This window comes from Amaranthus tricolor, chromosome 2 (assembly GCF_026212465.1).
Source record: "Amaranthus tricolor cultivar Red isolate AtriRed21 chromosome 2, ASM2621246v1, whole genome shotgun sequence".
Taxonomy (NCBI): Eukaryota; Viridiplantae; Streptophyta; class Magnoliopsida; order Caryophyllales; family Amaranthaceae; genus Amaranthus; species Amaranthus tricolor.
In genome coordinates this window covers 1360135-1379829 of record NC_080048.1, presented here as the reverse complement: position 1 = coordinate 1379829, position 19695 = coordinate 1360135, and the positions used below count along the sequence as shown (strand labels likewise).

The 19695-nt window shown below is 34.9% G+C and overlaps 2 protein-coding genes across 2 annotated transcripts in view; one reads left to right on the top strand and one right to left on the bottom strand.

The window, feature by feature from the left end:
* LOC130806999 (K(+) efflux antiporter 5) overlaps positions 1-11212 on the top strand; it is a 13110-nt gene extending 1898 nt beyond the window's left edge. Inside the window, exons 2-20 of the mRNA XM_057672280.1 lie at positions 411-454; positions 2013-2080; positions 2209-2293; positions 2402-2463; positions 2636-2711; positions 2915-2989; positions 3830-3901; positions 4117-4200; positions 4304-4372; positions 4464-4541; positions 4622-4710; positions 4861-4957; positions 6952-7005; positions 7711-7806; positions 7915-8103; positions 8189-8266; positions 9146-9190; positions 9300-9395; positions 10659-11212. Of these exons, the coding sequence (XP_057528263.1) occupies positions 411-454; positions 2013-2080; positions 2209-2293; positions 2402-2463; positions 2636-2711; positions 2915-2989; positions 3830-3901; positions 4117-4200; positions 4304-4372; positions 4464-4541; positions 4622-4710; positions 4861-4957; positions 6952-7005; positions 7711-7806; positions 7915-8103; positions 8189-8266; positions 9146-9190; positions 9300-9395; positions 10659-10700 (1499 nt within the window). The 3' untranslated portion in view covers positions 10701-11212. The remainder of the gene's footprint in view (positions 1-410; positions 455-2012; positions 2081-2208; positions 2294-2401; positions 2464-2635; positions 2712-2914; positions 2990-3829; positions 3902-4116; positions 4201-4303; positions 4373-4463; positions 4542-4621; positions 4711-4860; positions 4958-6951; positions 7006-7710; positions 7807-7914; positions 8104-8188; positions 8267-9145; positions 9191-9299; positions 9396-10658) is intronic.
* An 822-nt stretch (positions 11213-12034) lies between these two features.
* Positions 12035-16185, bottom strand: LOC130807000 (uncharacterized). The gene is made up of 5 exons (XM_057672281.1): positions 15791-16185; positions 14523-14727; positions 13640-13708; positions 13310-13442; positions 12035-12594 (listed from the first exon to the last, which is right to left on the bottom strand). The coding sequence occupies exons 1-5, from the start codon at positions 16026-16028 to the stop codon at positions 12088-12090; spliced, it is 1152 nt and encodes a 383-aa protein (XP_057528264.1). The 5' UTR covers positions 16029-16185; the 3' UTR covers positions 12035-12087.
* Between the last annotated feature and the right edge of the window lie 3510 nt (positions 16186-19695).

The following is a 19695-nucleotide window of genomic DNA, read 5'->3' as shown; positions in this document are numbered from 1 at the left end:
TTAATCATTGACTTCTTCCAAAGTTGTTTTTACTGGGAACATAAATTGGGGAAATATTTTGCTCTATTTTGACCATGTATAGAAATTAGAATCAATCAGTTGGGGCACAATTACTTCTTGAATAAATTGAATTTTTTGTCTTATTCTCTATTCATATCTTCTTGGAGATTATGCTGGTTGTTTATTTGCTTCTTTTTTTTATGCTTGTTTGGTTCATGCAGACATTCGAACAATGATTTTTTTTTTTCGCTAGGCCATTTAGAGAACGTTTGTAGAAGCATGTTCAGTCAAATGCTATTTTGTTTCCTAGTTTCCTCCAGTGTGTTTGCGTTTAAAAGATATTGAAGCTGCTTCCTGATCACTTTATATTGATATCATTTTTACGTACTGTTTATGTAACACTTTTTCAGGTTCTGATGGAAGTAGTTTTAACAGCAGTGTAGCTGACAAGCAAGTAGGTCCACAACGCCTCTTTCTTAATATTGTCGATTTCTGTTATTGTCCTATATTCAGTTTATTTTTTAGCCATCTGCTTGAACATCTTTTCTGGTATTCTGAAATGTATAAGTATTCGAATTGGATGCAAGCGATGTAGTCTCACTGCTTTAATTTTGAAAACATTCTTTTGGATACCCTTATTTTACCCATGTCTATTATGATGGACAGTGTAGTTATTATTTCAAAGGAAGTAAGAGCATAGTGAACAAGAGGCGTTTTCCTCTTTGTTTTGCATTTTTGGTATGCCGTTTAGTATATACCTTGTTTTAGGCTGCAGAGGGTAAAAAGGACAGATGCAAGTGGCGGAATTAGGAAGTTTTTAGAGGGGCTAAATTTTTTTAAATGGTGGAAGGGGACAAGGTTTTAATTTATATAAAATTTTGAAGTTGGGGAGATAGAGTCTCTTGCTAGACCACCCCTTCACCCTAGGATCCATAATACAAAAACACGGTCGCGTCGTACTGTACCTTATCGTCCGTGTTTTGTATAGGGTTTCAAATTTACCGAACGCAAAGGTGCAAAAAAAATTTCGTGTTAGGCTGGTTCAAGGGATCTCTCAATTTCGACCTATATTTGGCAGCACGACAACTGCATCACTCTCGTTACCGTATAAGCATGTCGTTACCGCAACCATCGCTTCGATCGAAACAAAATAATGTTTTGATCGGATGACTGTCTCTGTGTGTTAATTTAGTGATCTCCAAAATCCAGGGTGCAGAATTTTTGTGGTACAAGTATTCTTGTGACATATTGTTCAACTTTGTGGAACTTTTAGATGTGACAATGTTCTTTAACGACCAATTTAAATATTGAATATAGCCTTTTTGTGTTTATATCTTGCTTGTTAGAGATACACTAAAATGTTATATAGTAGAGCTACATGAACTTTGTGCTATAAAGAAGATGAGTATTGGACATATGGACAAGTCTTGGACATGTTCTGTTACCAGTGAGATGTTTTTCATATTAAGAGTACAAAGATTTCCTATTGTGTTTTATGCTCTGTTTCTTCCATGGAAAATTTCAGCAGCCTGATGACTCTTCCTAGGCCTTTACTTTAAATATTTAATGCTATTTCTGATGATACTCTCTACAGCCATCGTTTTCTCCTTGTTCATCTTCTCTCTCAATTTATATATTGGGCCTAGGTAAGAAAAATGTAGACTGTTAATACAGTATCAGTTATAATTTATAACCATTTTAGAAGCTCCAACTGTTCTAACTGTTGGAGCATTTTAAAGGAAAGTATTATAACATAAAGTAAGAGAGAACTTGTTGATTACAGAAACTTTAGTCTTTAATTTCTTTTCAGCAATTGGTGTTATGATCCTCTCAGTGTGTTTTTGGGAAGGATAATAGTGGTTTTGTTTTATAGAGGATCTTTTTTTGATAATGTTTTATAGAAATCTCATGTTCAGTTTACCCTTATAAGACGCTGCAGCTCAATTTCACTGCACACTGGTTTTTTTGAATATTGGAAGACAACTTCTGATATATTTCATAATTTTTAACAGGCTGAGCTTGAGACTGTTGCCAAAATAACTCATGAAAAAGGCAAGAAGAATGACACAGGAGAAGCAAAGTAAGGAGTATGACTGGAGATATTTTTTTTATAGTGATCTGGTTCAATTAATTTGTTTTGATGCACAAGAATGTATTGAATAAGAAATGGTGACTTTGGCCTATAAATTGATACTCTTTGGCTTGCAGTGGAACAAAAGCCTTCCAAATTCAAGATGTTTTTACTTTGGATAGTGAAGAATCTGATGATATGGCAACTTTGATAGATAAGAAGGTGCTCTAAAAGTAGATGTTTCCATGTTCTGAACTACTTAACTATGAATTCTTTGAGATCATTCAGAAAATAGTTTTGACCACCTCTTGTTACATTGTTCTCCTGCAGGATAATGTATTTGTGATGTCTAACAAGAAATCAAAATATCCCATCCTTCAAGTCGATTTCAGGTATTAAAGCAATGTCTCAAATAATTGTCAACCATAGTCACCTATTTGTGCTTTTCTTCCGTTATGAAGTCTTATAATACCAAATTCACTGTCTTTGCTGAAGTGGTTGTTAATGTTTAAGATGTGAATAACACTAGAGCTTTCCTGTTTCATTGATTTGCATATGTGACAGGTTAATATCAGATTTGGTTTTGCTGATTGTTTCTGCTGCAGTTGGTGGGATCATCTTTTCATGCTTGGGACAACCGGTATTTATTAATACACTGTTGTTTAAGTGTGGTTTCTGCTTCTTATGTTAATCTTGTTGCTTAGGTTATTATTGTGCAAGGCTTATGTAGTTATGTTGCATCATACTTGCTTGTTGTTTTTGGCTTTAGAAGATGAATTTGCCTGCATTATTGTTTACTTGATTGTGTAGTTTGAAGTTTATGGCCTTCACAATCAAATGCAGGTTATTGTTGGCTACCTCCTTGCGGGTTCAATGATTGGTCCAGGAGGTCTCAAGTTTATCAGTGAAATGGTTCAGGTGTGTGACATTCCCATGCTTTATTGTTTGTCACAAATTGTTTAGTGTTTATCTTATGAATATTTTCTTCCCTTACTCAGTTTATGTGGTTTTTTTTAATCAATCTTTTTAATTTACTTCTTACTGTACTCCATAGAGGAGAATTTCGAATACGTTGTACTGTTTAGAAAAAACTCTGTTTTACAACAGTGAAAAGTCTTACACTATTTGTTTTGGGGTGGGGGCCTGGGTGTGGGTGTGGGGTTGGGGTTGGGGTTGGGGTTTGGACTTGGGGAAACTGGAGGAGGAAGAACTGCTTGAATATTTAGTTTTATGGTTTATGGGGGTAAAAATGTGGTAATAGTCGCGATCCCGGTAATGGGACGGTGATGTGGTAACAAGAGTGATACAGTTTTTGTAACGCCTAAATATCGGTCGAATCATAAGAAATCCCTTGATATGGCCCAACGGTTTTTTTTACACCTTTACAACGCAGGAAATATCGGTTTGTTTGTTTTGAAAATTTTTATGACACGGGCGATGCGATGCGACCTCTTTTTTACAATTATGTCGTGAATGGAAAGATCTTTATAACATATGTGGCTCTTTTTAACATTTGTCCAGCATCCGTAACTGATATTTCTTCCACAAAATTTAAGGGCCGTTCCGAAACAATCTCTTATTATAAGGGTAAGGTTTCGTACATTCGACCCCCAAACCTCACGTGGGTGGGAGCCCCTTGGCATTAGGGTAATAAAATGTTTATAATAGTTTGATGCTTGCTTTAGATAGCTCCATCAATTGTGTCTAGTTTGACTTCTGAATTCAATATTATTTTAAATATGGTTTCTTTTTTAATAGGTTGAAACTGTTGCCCAATTTGGTGTTGTGTTCCTTTTGTTTGCTTTGGGATTGGAATTTTCCATGACGAAGGTAAGGTTATTCAGCCTTTTTCTATAGTTTTCCTGTACTTTTATTTCATTTCATGTTATTTTGGATTTTTTTTTTTGGATAATGAAGTAGCTCATTGAAAAGGATGACAGTCTAGATATTGAAAAACTTAAAAGAAATTTTGCATATCCATATAATTGGTTCAATTTACAAAGTTGTTATATGTCCGAAGCCGTGTTGACTGTGTTTCAATGCAGCTCAGAGCAGTAGGGACTGTTGCTGTTTTTGGAGGAATGCTTCAGATCATTGTATTTATGTTTTTGTGTGGCATTACTGCGATGGTAAAAATATTCAGCTTCTACAGTTGCTTTTTTTTGAATATTTTTTGAGGTTTTAGCTTTACATGATGGCTGTTGTCGCTAAAAAGTAAAATTCTTTGTGCAGATCTGTGGTGGAAAATTGTCAGAGGGTGTGTTTGTGGGTTCTTTTCTATCGATGTCGTCAACAGCCGTGGTATATGTTTTTGCCCTTTTTCTGCTGACTGAGTTCATTTTTCTGAAATGTGTGTATTCCTTACTTCACAATGTTCTGTTATCTTCCTCAGGTGGTGAAGTTTCTAATAGAACGAAATTATAACAACGCCCTACATGGTCAAGTTGCTATTGGCGTACTTATCTTTCAGGTTGGATAACTTAGCTTAAGTGGTGACTGCCAACTAGTTATTGATACAGTCATTTATTCTTCTATCTTGTGGTATTTCAGGATTGTGCTGTGGGGTTACTCTTTGCATTGCTCCCAGTGATAGGTGGTAACGGTGGTATTCTAAAGGGCATTGTGTCAATGGGTAGATTGTAAGTTTTTTGTGCAATATGCAATCTCTTTTACTTTTGACTTCCAAAACTATGTTTTAACTTCTTAGGTAAAAACGTTTGGTTTCAATGCCTAGGCCTTGTGATGCTTATTGTTTTCTTTCTTCTTAACTGCGACGCTTTTACTTTCAGATTGGTGATCTTGTCTCTTTACCTTACTACTGCATCTGTCTTAACATGGTCATTCATACCCCGTTTCCTAAAGTTGATGATACAGCTGTCATCTCAGGTGAGTGATCGTAATCTATATACTCTTGGTAAATTTTGAAAGCTTGCTAACTCCTGAGCTGCCATGATTAGTTACTAATTGTAGTTAACTATCATTTTAGTCGATTTTAATTGAGAGGAATCATATACCCTGAAGGGTACACTTGAAACCTAAAAAGTTCGTATGCACGTGAAATTTTTTGAATGTTACATTCTGGCTTGGAGTAAGTACGACATTTTTGTCCTCTTTTGGCATAAGTCCGGACCTCCAACTCTCAACTTCTCAAAAAGACCAGAATTGAATAGGGTCTTCCTGGACAACCATGAAACCTAAATGTTGACTAGCACTTGTAGGGGAGAAGTTTTTGTGTGAGAATGGAAAATTTGTGGGGCAGATTTATGTATGGTACTCGTAATTCAGCCTTGCCCTACTACCCTCTACCATACTCCCTCTGTCTAAAAAGGTCGTAGTTCTTACATTTTGCAGAAATTTAAATTGAATCGGAGGATATCAGTGGTGGATGAAGTAAAAGAGGGGATTAAGGATTTGATACCACAGGGTGACAAATAGATCTCTCATTTTCTCTTCCGTCTCACATTACCCATAGGCTACAAGAGTCTGTGGCTGTTTGAGTTTTATCTCTGTTGAATTCATTGTGCAACAATATCGTCTGCATCAGCACATAGTAACTGCATTGTAAAGGTCTTTGAGCTTAATTCGACCACAATATAGGCCAAGACAATCACGAAACCGTCCACATTGACTGGAAGTCAATTTGTACTGCCCGCATTAGAGACCTTGCATAATATTGGAAGGTGCATCCTACATTAAAGTGGAGTCCATTGGTCCTGAACCAGTTAGTCATATGTACCATGAAGCATTACATCTATTTTTATGAATTAACTTTTAGTAGGCTATGAAGAATGGTGGGTACTCATCTAGCATCATAAAAGTAGAATTGATTAGAAATCCGGTTGATTTTTTCTATACCCTTTAGCGTTGTCTGTTTAATGATTGGAGGAGTACTATCTATGTTAATAAACTTCTTTGATGGTTATACAGAATGTAAACGGGTATTAGTGTTCATAAGCTCAGAGTTCCTTCATTTGTTCTTGAAGAAAAATAGCCTTGATTAAAAATAAGAAGGCAGCATTGGATTTCTGTCTATATAATACTTGTTGGGGAAAATTTTTAAGGTTGCAGTGGGGCCAAGATGCAATTGGTTATTTCAAGGGCATGTTGCAAAAACAAATAGCACAAAAGGTAATTAGATATTGATGGTGAAAAACTGTAGAAAGCAGCATAGGCCGTAGAAACTTCAAATGGGAAGGTAAGGTGTAGAGATGGGAAAAGAAAATAGTATAATGGGATGCTAAAAGCTAATCAGAAGCTAATTTTATGTTTCATCTATCAAATTTGAAAAGTGGATTTGGTCATTAGGATGGAGATTGTATCTTAGGTATCAATTGTTAGCCGAAAAGAGAAATATATACAATTTGTGGGTCATGTTTAATATATTAAAGGGTTTTGTACATGCAGATGTTAATAGAAATGGTTGATTAATGAGCTTAGGTGTTAAACCTTTGGGTTTGAATTGTTCGTGTTAGTAAACAAAGATGTGCGGCGCTTTTAATAAGCTGATTAAGAGCAATCTTTTGAGTTACTGGTTAATGCTGGTGGAAGCATTGGAAAGTTTACAAAATTTAACATGTTAGGCATTAGTAGCACTGTAGCAGGGAATTTAAATGTAATTATCTTCAATCTGAATGGTAGTCTGTGTTCCTTGTCTACGTGGCTATCTGCTTGCTCTTTCCCAGCCATTTCCATGATATATTTTCTTCTTTGTTATTAAAGCTAGAGTTCTACACTGGACAAAACATTATCTTACCCGAGACATTATCTTATAATCATACATGTTTGCATTCTTTTAATTTCTAGTGTTTTATGTTTGTTGATTTTTTCAAAACTTCTTCTATTTAAGCTTTTTGATTGGTCATTATAATTTTCCTTTTCAGACAAATGAACTTTATCAACTTGCTTTGGTGGCATTCTGCTTGTTATCTGCTTGGGTAAGTGCTCTCAGCTGTTTCATACATCTTTTGGTTGAAGACTTAAAGTTGGGAGTTTAAGTAAAGAACAATAGTATTTGTGGCACATTATAACTATAACTTTTAAGGGGTGATTTGGTAGTTATTTTTGAAGGTTTGAAAATGGAATCAAATAAGCAAATCCATTACCTAATATTTGTTTTGGTTGTATGCGTAATGTTTCCATTACTTTCCCATAAGTGATTCCTATACTTTGATACAACTGTGGCATGGGAGGTAACAAATCAACAAGCAAACTCATCTTCCTGATCTCCTATCTCATCATTATCTGTCCCGTGATACCAACTGCTGCATTTTTCTTTTGTTCTGATTGTGTATCCTCAATTCCCCATTCTCCTCATCTCCACTCTCAACATTGTCTCAAATTCTATAGAGCCTAATTTGTACCCTAATCCCCCTTTATACTAAACAATTAACAATAATATACTTAACAATATCATTAGTACTCTTTAAGCTTTCTCATCCCATTTCATTTCCATTTCTCCACCAAACATTTCTTAAGTGAGAGATAGGTCTTTAGGATAAAATACTCTGCTTCTTTGATTTCTTAGAACTAGATGACTGAAACAATGATGAAACTCAGAGCTAATGTGGCCTTTATATTTCAAATAGTTTGGGATGGTTGAATATAAGCTTTGTATTAATGTCCTGTTTATGGTCTTCCAGTGCAGTGATAAGCTGGGTCTTAGTCTTGAATTGGGATCATTTGTTGCTGGGGTCATGATATCTACAACAGACTTTGCACAGCACACTTTGGACCAGGTAATGCTTCCTGACCAGATTTTTGATTTATGTAATACATGTTCAAATTCTAATGTTTTAGATCATGCTTAACAAATAATTACCTCAATTATCCAACAACTTATGCAGGTGGAGCCTATCCGCAATCTATTTGCTGCTCTTTTCCTTTCCAGCATTGGGATGCTTATACGCGTGCAGTTTCTTTGGAATCATGTGGACATTTTGGTTGCGTCAGTTATTCTGGTTGTAGTGTTTAAGACATCGGTTACAGCTGTAGTAACCAAGGCATTTGGTTACAGTATCAGGACTTCCCTTCTTGTAAGTTTGCTTTCTGACGCTCCAATTTATTATAGAAAATGGAATACTTCCCATAAATGACTTTTTTTCTATTTACTGTAAACAGGTTGGACTGTCACTTGCTCAGATTGGAGAATTTGCTTTTGTTCTCTTAAGTCGTGCCTCTAATCTCCACCTTATTGAGGTATTCTCTTTCTTTAGTTTCTAATTCATTATAGCTTCGAGCCTTTGACTCTTTAGCATTATATTTTGAAACAATATGTTTGGCCTTGATCTTGGCACATGCGGCTGGAAAGTGTTGATGGATGTGAGGAAATCTAACTACTTCTTGTTCATTATTCTTTGTGGAACCTGCATTTTCCCCAACATCACTTTATGTTTACATAGTAGGATTTTTCCAGGATTGTATGTAATGTTGAGTGTGTTTTCTAGAAAACTTTGCTCATTAACATTTGGGAAACTTCTGGTGTCCTGTAGAGGCATTCTCATTATCCATGCTATATTATTAAAAAATAGACCAAGTTGTGTTGCATCTGTTTGAATATTATCTTATTTTTGGATGGTGGTTGAAAATCTCAAGTACAATGGTGTCACTGGGAAGTATTCTGGACCTGTGAAAGGCCTTTCTGGAATTAAGTGCTGTCTCTGATTGTTTATTCAATTATTTTAGTTATTGAAGCAGACTTGTTTTTTACTTGTTGGTCTTGGCTGTCAAGAGTAAGGCTGCATAGAATTTAAATTAGTCAACTCATAGCAATGAAGTTGTCCATGCATGTGTGTGTCTGGTAGCTTGACTTATGAATCTTGTTCATCGTTCTCGTTGCCTCACTTGCTCAGTATTATCTTTGTCCATTACGCCTTTTAGTTCTTTTATCTTTAAGTGCATCAACTTAACTATTTAAGCTTGTTCATTTCATCTTATTCTAACGGCCTTTTGGGGTTGGTTTGCTTAACATTTCAGTAAAACTGTCACGTTTCATCTTCTGGCTTGCCTTGCATTGTTATGTATTTATTTACAATTTCAATACTGACTTCAATATTAAATTTTTTTATCTATGTACAGGGAAAAATGTATCTTCTTCTACTTGGAACCACTGCCCTTAGCTTGGTAAGATTTTTCTATTATGTACCGCTTTTCCTAGTAATTCTTTTTTTATTGTGTGGTTAAAAAATTGTTTAGCTTTTACAACATGTATTTACAACCATCTTTTTTCTAGGTTACCACTCCTATCCTATTCAAATTGATGCCTGCTTTGACACATTTGGGAGTTCTTATGCATTGGTTCCCTTCGGAGAGCAGCATACAGAATGAGGTCTTTCCTTCTCTCTACACAATTGCTCCCTTCAGTTGCTTTGTGAATCATGAAATACAGTCCATTGTCTAGTGCCACTGGTCATATGCCATTTTTTGTCCCATATGAATATTTTGATAAAATTTACCTGATAATAATAACATAAGCTTTGAAATTAGTTTTTCGACGTAGAAGTACTAAAATAGAAGGGGTATGAGTTTCATGTTTCAAACATGAATTATTCCCATTTTTTCCGAATGTTATGCTATTGGATGACATCCTAGTTTGATGAGAATGTTTTTTATTCATTCGGAAGTGCGTGCACATAGGGTTATGTATGTCTCTTATATGATGCTGCATCAGTTGGCGCTCTAAAATTTTATATAGATAGAAAGTCGCAAATTTCTTTTGTTAAGCTTTCTAGTTTATTGTGCTTTTATAATAACACATGACATTAGAGTTCATAGCTTCTGAAGGCCACTATGAGCTCATATATCATTCAGCTACAAGTCTGAATTGTCCAATTATAGTTAGGTATTACTAGCTTTCAGTTTCTCCTGGCGATTTGCCAAAAGAAAGAGAACATTTCCTTTTAATTGACCTTTTAATGACCATCCTGGTATGTTGAGGCTCATGTATTGATTACCTTGTCTTGATTGCTTTGATTCAACTCGAGTAGAATCTGCACCTTTCCTGTAGATAACCTTGTAAGAGTAACATACAATTAAGACAATTTGTTTTCTTCAACACACTTTCGTCATGTATGTCCATATGATAGAGCCAAAGGTCTATAGTCTTTGATTTTGAATTACATGGAATATAGTAAAATGACCACATTCCTCTGACCCTCTCTCTGGAGGGGTTACGGGTATCGATCGTCCGTTACTTTCCCTCACCCTGTTTTAGAGCGGGACATTGGGTTGATGATGATGACAGTAAAATTACTTATTAAATCATTGGGCACTTCTTATTCATGTGAAGTTACATATGATGTTTGCTATTAACGGGTCAATCAAAAACAACTTCGTCATTAGAAAAGTTTGCATACATCTAAGTTCTAACCTAAACTCCACCAAGGTGCGGGAGCTAATTAACGGCATCTGGGTTATGAAATATGGAAGTTGTACATTTGCGTCAAAAAAAACTCACCCTTGAATTCCCCGAAACACTACAACGAGCTTTGACTAGAAACTAGTTGCCTCTACAAGGAAGTTTTTCCTCTGCATGAAACTTGTATAGCACAAATTGATCTCTTATATCTTGCCTTTTCTGTCATTATTGCAGGAGAGAGCCGCAATGATTGATGAACGCAATAGAATGTTGTGATTGATTCACACAATAAAATGATTTGATCTTTGTCTTTGTAAAATCTTCAGCATCAAAAGTGGCATCAGATGTGAATTCCGGAATTAAGTTCGTGATGATTTTCAACATCAAACTTTTAACTTTGGCGAAACTTGAAAGTGTACTTGTATATAATGTAACACAAATTTTACGATTCTTTCGGATATTGTACATTCTTTAAGATGCTCGTGAGCTTATTCAACGACAACAATAGCAAAGCCATCTCAACAATAAAAGGGATGATTCAACTAGTGCAAAGGTAAATTTAGTGCCATTACAATTGATCCTAGTTACTGTACACGACCTAGGAAATAGATAAAGGAAAAGTGTGAAGATGTGTAGAGCTTTTGTAGTTAAAAAATGACTTTTGTCTTCATCATCAAGCTGTAGTTTTCATTGTACTCTAAATTAAAGATAAAGTAGGTAGATTAGTGAATACAAATAGAAATATTTCTATAATTTCATTTTCAGGAGTCATATTTTTATTACTTGCATCCTAATATTGCATTAATGCTTTAATTGGTTTTTCGAACAAATCTTCTGTTCCTTGTAGTCTAGCCGATTTGATCATTATATGTTTTTTTTTGTAAATGGGGCAAATTAAAAGATGGTGATCGGGATCATAGATAGACCTCTACAATATCATATATGAGGACCAATTTTTTCATATTGATTTGTTTTGGTCATAGAAATATAATCTGCTACACTGTTGGTGAGAATTTAACCATTATCAATGGGGTTGAAGAGAGAACCTCATGATTCTCCCTAACCACCTCTTCATCACTTTTCATCCTTACTACAATCCCAATTTCCACTCGACATCCAACTCGTCCCTCATAAAAGCCAACACCACCACGTTGCCACCTACTCTGATCTTCGGTTTTGAAATGTTACGAATATCATAAACGCCTCAAAAACTCACTCCTCTTGCAACATAACTCGTACCCAAAGCTCAGAATGCCTCAGACAAGATCATTCACTTCTCAAGAGAACTTAAAATGTGGACTCACAAGGTTGATGCCCTCAAGGAATGTGCTAGCATCATCTATAGCACGGTCATGAGCTACTAGCCTTATATCGATGCCTTGGACAAGACATATCACAAAGGCGGAGATGAGACTGAGAAATACATGAAGAGGCAAGCCAAGAACTTAGAATATAGCGACGATCGCATAGACACTACATGAAAAGAAAGCTAGAGATGGTAAAGAGAGTCCAAGATCTTACCTACGACTTTCCCGTCTTGCTACTTCACCAAGTACCAGCACCTTAAGAAAAAATCCATATATCACTATATAAAGGAAGACCATATCATATGGAAGGAAATGATACATATGAATTAAATTACTATAGAATACAGTTATACAGACTAATCAGAGTTGGGGGGAATCTCTCCTTCCTCCAATTCATCCAAATCTGCAAAGTATACATCTGTATTAATCTTCATAAGCGAAGAATATGAATCAATCAATTCTTGGTCAAATTTGACATCAATGTTGGCATCCAACATCTCGACTCTATCTTCAAACCTAAAGGGAAAATCTTCAGCGCTTTCACCACTAACTGAATTCGGCATGTATGCATCCACCCGCGGGGACTTCAGAAGATCTATTATACGAGGTTCGGAACCCCCTTCATCTTCTATAATCTCTTCCTCTTTGAGCCTCACGCCCACTGGACTTACGATATCATCCCCGTCAGCTTTCTTGCAGTCCTGCATACGTGGAAGTGGCCTAACGTCTTTTACAACTTCAAAATCATACTTGTCAGACTCGAGGAAAACATGTATAACTGGATATTCTAATATCACTAAACCACCGAGCAAGTGATGCAATGGAGCATCCAGATCTAGCTCACGGTATGGTGCTTTGGTGCCCTGCAAATAAATGATGATAGCAATGAGTACAAAAGTTAACTTTAACCCATCCATAAGTTGAGCTTGTTATTAGAAATAAATATGACTCGTTAATTCATATGCAGTTCTTCTTTATGTGAAATTACATATGACATTAGCTACCAAAGGTGAGTCGCAAAAACCTCTTTGTTAACACTAACAAGGTTCCGTACATCTAATTCCCACCCCCAAATCCCGCTTAGGTGGGAGTCAGTTAATGGCATTGGGGTACTGGAATGTGACTATGTCTCTGAAGAAAAACCGTCCAAACCAAGACTAAAACATTATGGTTGATAGACTTCGTTAGAAGACTATTTAAGAATCCGTCAGAGCAGCTGTAAATTAAGAGACATACACTAATAATTACAACTCACAAAGTCATCCAAGAGTCTGTGTCATAGAAACTAATTGCATAACCAGAACAATTACAAGATTACTCTAGAAAAAGTGTTGTATAAGGAAAATCTATGCAGTGATGAACGTGAGAGATTGCAGTAAGACTTGTGAGCGAAAAACATAGCAAGGAATAGTCATTTGCTCAAGTTAACATTTTTCGGAATAACCACAACAAAAGCTCTTAAGTTCGATAACCTCAGACTATATAGCATCAACCCCCGAAATCATAACTTTTATTCTAGAACACTAGAATACTACATTTTCAACAATGAAAAGAAAATAGGAGGTCGTATTTGTAAACCTTGTCATTTTCACGGATAAAATATTTGACATTATCCAGAGGATCTTCACAGAATCTTCTCAATTTATTTCTCCATGGGGAAGGTTGTAGATGCTTGTCAATAACAGAGCGCAATGTACTGTTTTCATGAACCCTGGTTGAGCAAATAACGAAAGCCCCATATCTAGAGAAGTCAGAATGCTAAGCAAGTGCAGCAAGGACAACAATAACTAAAAGTTGCTTTACTTAGAATACACCAATTCAGACAACCCACCAATACTTTTAAAAAGCCAAGGCATAAAGGTGATATATAAGTAGTTCTTAATCACAAGAGATAGTTAGATTACACACCCATGTTCAAGCAAAACAACATCCGTTAAATGAAATCGCCATTCAATTGTCCAAGAAATAAATTTCTTCCTGAAAAAAAAAAAGATGAAACATTTTAGAGGAATAAACAATCAGCCCAGACTCATTATACTTCATTTTGAAATTTTTTTTATTTTTATGTGGAATATTAGACGAAACAGTGCAAAAGAGTCTGGTATTTGACTTGCCAGACAACCGAAAAATGAAACCTTAAACAAATGATAACCGTAAGGGAAGGGAATTTTTAGTAGCCTCATAATCTCAAATTAAAAGTAGTATGGAAAGCATGAGTCATGTTAGGATTGCGAGGATCAAAAAGACACTATTCTTAAGAAACCCATTCAAAAATGAGATCCACTTTAACTAAAATGGAAGAACTTGTGATTTATGGCTGGTCGAAATGTACCCGATTTTGCAATCATTTTGAATACACTAACTCCAATTATTCCTCCCTACTCCCTAGTCCCTACTGTATAAAAGGCGCTGAAGAAATACCCAAGCTAGGCTGTAGGCATTTTGGAAGAAGCGCACTGGTTACCAAGATTTCATATTTACAACATATAATTACAAAAAAATTATTATTTCAACCATAGTGCCCTCGTTCAACGAAATGAATACCTCATGCTTAGGCTCTAGAAGCCCCTCTCTTGTGAGTGCATACTCACACACACAACTTCAACAAGAAAAATGTATAATAGTTTACAGTGAGCTGGAAGCATGGTCAAAGGAGAAAGCATGTTTTCACTCCAAGTTGACAATTGAGCCATTTAGCTTCCTCTCTCAAACACCCCATACATAAACATAAAGTTAACCAAACAAACTAAAGAACTACCAAACAGTCTCCATGAAAGATATGGACCATTACCTTTGATTATACCTAGTTTGATTTTTCTCCCTCTTGGTCATCCCATATGGAAGAAACAAAAGCTTTGTCCCTTTACTCGCTGCACAACTTTGGAGGGCCTTAAGATGGAAAGGAAGCCTAAAATGGGGATGAGACCCACATAGTTTAACTCGCGTTCTCTGGGCAGATTCTGCTAACCTTTTGACATCCTCCAACAAATGATAATCTAAACCAATCACGATGCCAATAGTGCTCAATTTATCAATGACAAGACTGAATAACTCAAAACCAAATAAACAGGGGATGATGACCAGCATAATACTTTATGTAAATATTAGTTCTTGCTAGAGGTGATCATAACCAAAATTAACAATTTGGCTATAATTTTTGTATCCTATAATAAATCAAACTGCAATAATACTTAATATTAAGCTAGAATAATGTTCCAAATTGTCACATTGTGAATTAATGAATTACCTTATTGCTTACACCATCAAAATTGGATCAACCCCCATAAAAAACATCACAAATTACTGGAAACCAACATTACAAGAACACCCAAAATTATAGGAAAAGCTATCAAAAATAATCTCAACTGTTGCCCATCAGCTCAAGCCTCAAAACAATTCCCACAATTTAATAGCTCAGCATATACCCAACTAATATAGTATCCTTCTCATAATAGTCTCAAGTATGTTTTTTACTTAAAAATTAGGTGCATATTTTAAAGATATAAGAAACTTTGGATTATCATAAGAAAATTATTCTATTAGTATGGAATCACAAATTCACAATAGGTATTATTTAGAGCAAATGAGTAAAGTTGCGATTATTTTGAACAAATTTTCCTAAATTATAAACCTATTTATTTCCGGAATACCAAAATCAAGTTAGTATAAATAAGCTGTCTTTTGCATTCTCCATCAAAATTCAATCAAATTCCCGTACATGGTAGTATATCTAAATTCATTTCTCTTTTTTCTACAGCATTAAGCTGGAAACAATACAATGATACATTATATTAAACTACACAAATGCCATTTAGTGGCTCCAACCTAAGGTGGGGTTCTGAAGGTCAGATGTATGCAACCTTGCCTTGTTAGTGATAATACCAGCAAAAGAGGTTGTTCGGGAAACAACATACTTTGATATTATTCAAGAAACAAAAAGAAAGGGAATCATAATCATAAACTATTAAAAACCAACACCAACTTTAATACAAAAACACCCATAAATCAAGATCCCAATCAAATTTTAAACTTGGTAAAAATGGAAGTAAAAACAATTACCAGAAAGAAGAGTAGAATCATTGAATTGAGACTTTGGGATGATCTGAGTAAAATTTCTTTTGCCAGTACAGCCAGTTGTTTTCTTGTGGGCATTGACACACGGAAGACTGCAAGTGCGGCGAGAACAAGCTGGGCATTTGTACTTGGATTCCTTTGAATTGCATTCTTCACAGAACGAAATTTTAACATTATCTTGGGTAATGTCAGTAAGTTGCTGTTCATCATCCATGGATACCATTCAAAAAGAGAGGAGAGAAAACTTGCAGTTGAAGAAACTAGATAGGTTCACAGAAGGGGGGTTTAATGGATCTTTTTAGGGTTTATGATATGATAATGATTTCCCTGCTGGGGGTATATATTCGGCGTTGGGGGCAAGTTTTGGTGCTGAACTGCTGATATTTCGGGTGGATTTTATAGTCTCGAAAATCTCCTAAAGGGAGGAACAATTAATCCTTGTGTTAGGGTCTTTCGGATCAGAATCGAACTCTTATCACAAGTTGAGATTATGTTTTAATAAATAATTTTTAAATAAGACAATTTAAAGATGAGAGTTTTAAATGAACTGGCCCAATATATACTATTGTCTTAAAAGTAATCACCTACAGTGTTAAAGTGATCATCTTAATAGTTTTAATGTGATCAGTTATAACCTTAAGATGATTACTACAATATTAAAGTCGTCAATTAGAGACATAAGCTAATTATATGGGCTCGTCTTATGATAAGACGGTCTCATACAAGACTTTGTGATTTTAAGATACTACGTGTTTGGATATGAAAATTGTATTGAGTCGAGTCAATGAGAGCCTCAAAATAAACCATGTGTGTAAGGATTGTGCAATAATGAATCATGTATAGTAATGAGTTGTGTCGTGTTGTGTCGGCTGGAATAGTTGTGGGACGTGTTGTATTGTGTCATCAAGAATTGTTATGCGTCGGGTCTAATTTAACTTGGACCCAAACCCTTTACTTTTTTGTGGATCTATACATAGCTCCTTAGGGTCTGGAAATTTTGAATTCAAATCCAAACATGCAGGGTTTAATGGGACTGGAATCTTGAATAGGTTCATAATGGATCCTAAATGAGTTTTAATTCAATTATTCTTATTTTATGTTTTTTACATTTTAAAGGTTTAAATAAGGCTAAAATGAGTTTATATGTAAGAATCAGGTATCATTTCAATTGCAGAGCAAGTGTCACCCAACAAAAATATTATGAGTTCAATTATTTCAACGGATATTTCATGATATATCACTGAGTTTCTTCGAAAATTCACCATATACCACACAAAAATGTTTTAATTCACCATATACCATTGAGTTTTCGTCCGTTAGCACAGAATACCATTAATGACAACTGCCGTTAGTGTGTCGTTTGTAATAAATTATTAATTCACCATATACCATTATTTTATTTTTTGCGTCAAATACCATTTTTTGCGTTAAATCTGAGATAGCTGAAAACCCAGTTGCTGAATTTTCGGAACACGAGTCTATGTTGGGGCTAAACGTGATCCATTTTGATTGATTTCTTGCCTTCAATCACGTTCTAAATTGAAAGAAATTAAGGTGGTACATGATTTCATTTTGAAAAGTAAATGGAAAGTATATGTGTTTGTAGATAATAATTTGATTAATGGGTATTTGAGATTTGGGAAATTAGAGGAAGCCCGTAAGGTGTTCGATGAAATCTTTGAACAAAGTGTTGCTTTTTGGACCACAATGCAATGGGTAGTTGAAATTTGATTTTTTAAGAGTTTATGAAGTCGGGTATTGAAGCAAATGGGACGATGTGTGTGTGTGTTGGTTTTGTGTGGAAAGAGGCTGAATTATGAGCTAAGCAAACAAGTTCATGCTTGTATTATCAAAGGTAGATGGAACAATTTGATTGTAGAAAGTGATATCTTGTATTTCTAGGCACAATCTGGTGAAATTCAAAGTGCTTTACGAATCTTTGATAGGATAAATAAGCGGGATATAGTTGCTTTGACTATGACGAAAAAGTTACAGTGAGAAAGCGCTCTCACTGCTATCACGAATGTTGGTCAACAGATATTTTCTGAATGAACATGCTATATGTAGTGTTTTAAAGGCGTGTGGAGAAGAAAAGGCACTGAAATTTGGAAGACAATTGCATGGTATTGCAGTTAAGAAACTGATCAGAAACAATGTTTATATTGGTATTTTTTTGTGAACAGTGTTTAGTGTCAAGTTGTTTTTGAACAAAATGTTAACTACTTGGTTTGTATGACACTTCTTTTGTTTATCACAATTCCAACGGCTATAATTTTATAAAAAGAGGTATTTTGACGCAAAAAAAAATAATTAATGGTATATGGTGAATTAATAATTTACTACAAACGACACACTAACGGCAGTTGTCATTAATGGTATTCTGTGCTAACGGCCGAAAACTCAATGGTATATGGTGAATTAAAACATTTTTGTGTGGTATATGGTGAATTTTCGAAGAAACTCAGTGATATATCATGAAATATCCGTTATTTCAATTGTAGAGCAAGTGTCATTTTCTAACAAAAATATTGAGAGTTCAATTCTCACGTAGCCCTCCTCGTCTCTTAGTCAACCATGTAATAATAAAGAGTATAAAATTGAATCTAGATAAATACAAAATAGGTTTATAATGAATTTAAAGATGATTTTTTTGTTGTATAATGGGTCTAGTTGGATCATATGGATCTAGGACAAATTTAGATCTTAAACATGGAAAATTTGAAAAAAAAAAAAAGACTTTTTAATGACTTTATTCAAAAAACAAGTTTCGTTCAAACTTTATTCCCAAAATAAGTGTCTTTGGCCTCAAAGCTAGGCTTGGTACATAATCGCTGTTACTAACAACGAGTATAAAGAAATGGTCAAAAAATTTAGTCAAGGGTAAAGTCGTTGTTACTAACAGCGACATATGGTCAAACCTGGTCAAACTTTAAAGTCGCTGTTAGTAACAACGACCTTATGCGTGCCTAAATATAACAGTCTTCTTCCTCCTTCCTCATTTCACATAACTTCGTTTCGTAGCCCTAACCCTTAAAGTCGCTGTTACTAACAGCGAACAAATGTTTGACCTGGTTTGACCATATGTCACTGTTAGTAACAACGACTTTACCCTTGAATAAATTTTTTGACCATTTCTTTATACTCGCTGTTAGTAACAACGATTATGTACCAAGCCTAACTTTGGGGCCAAAGACGCTTATTTTGAGAATAAAGTTTAAATGAAACTTATTTTTTAAATAAAATCACTAAAAAGTCTTATTTTTTTCAAATTTTCTTAAACATGTCTATATTGATTTTGGGTATGAAGATTGTGGACCCATACTAATACTTTTTTTGGATGTCGAACACAATCCAGACCATTGAGTCTCAAAATCCAAACTCATTAGGATCTTTAACACATGACCATTCCATATTCACATGTTTGCTACCTTCAAACAATAACCCGTAATACAACACGAGCACATAAGTTGTTGAGGTCATGTTGAATTATTGCCCGGTCTACAACACAATACAGGGTAGTCTCGTTAATTTTTAGGTCCCAAAACAAAAGATAAAGAGGACCCCTAAAAATTAAGGCGTAATATATAATATAATGCACCTTTTGTGTTTTATTGTTGATATTTTAACTACTTTATAAATAAAGCACTAATAACTTATATTATTTAGCAAAAAATATAAATATCTAAATTTAATTAAACTCATACACATAAAAATAAGTTTTTTGTGCCCTAAAAAATTATACGCCCTAAACGGTAGCCCGCTTTGTCCTTGCTAATCGACGACCATAAACACAAATATCTATACGACCACGCGGGTTCATTATGCAAATATCTTGTCAATTTAATTTCATTTATATTATGATTATTTAAAATGGAGTCTAATCATGATTG

Coding starts and splice junctions, on each gene's coding strand:
- LOC130807000 (XM_057672281.1), bottom strand. CDS start 16,028: ATGGTATCCATGGATGATGAACAGCAACTTACTGACATTACCCAAGAT. Junction 13,443..13,639: donor GTTGTTTTGCTTGAACATGG/GTGTGTAATCTA, acceptor TTGCTCAACCAG/GGTTCATGAAAACAGTACAT. Junction 12,595..13,309: donor TTATCCGTGAAAATGACAAG/GTTTACAAATAC, acceptor ATTTATTTGCAG/GGCACCAAAGCACCATACCG.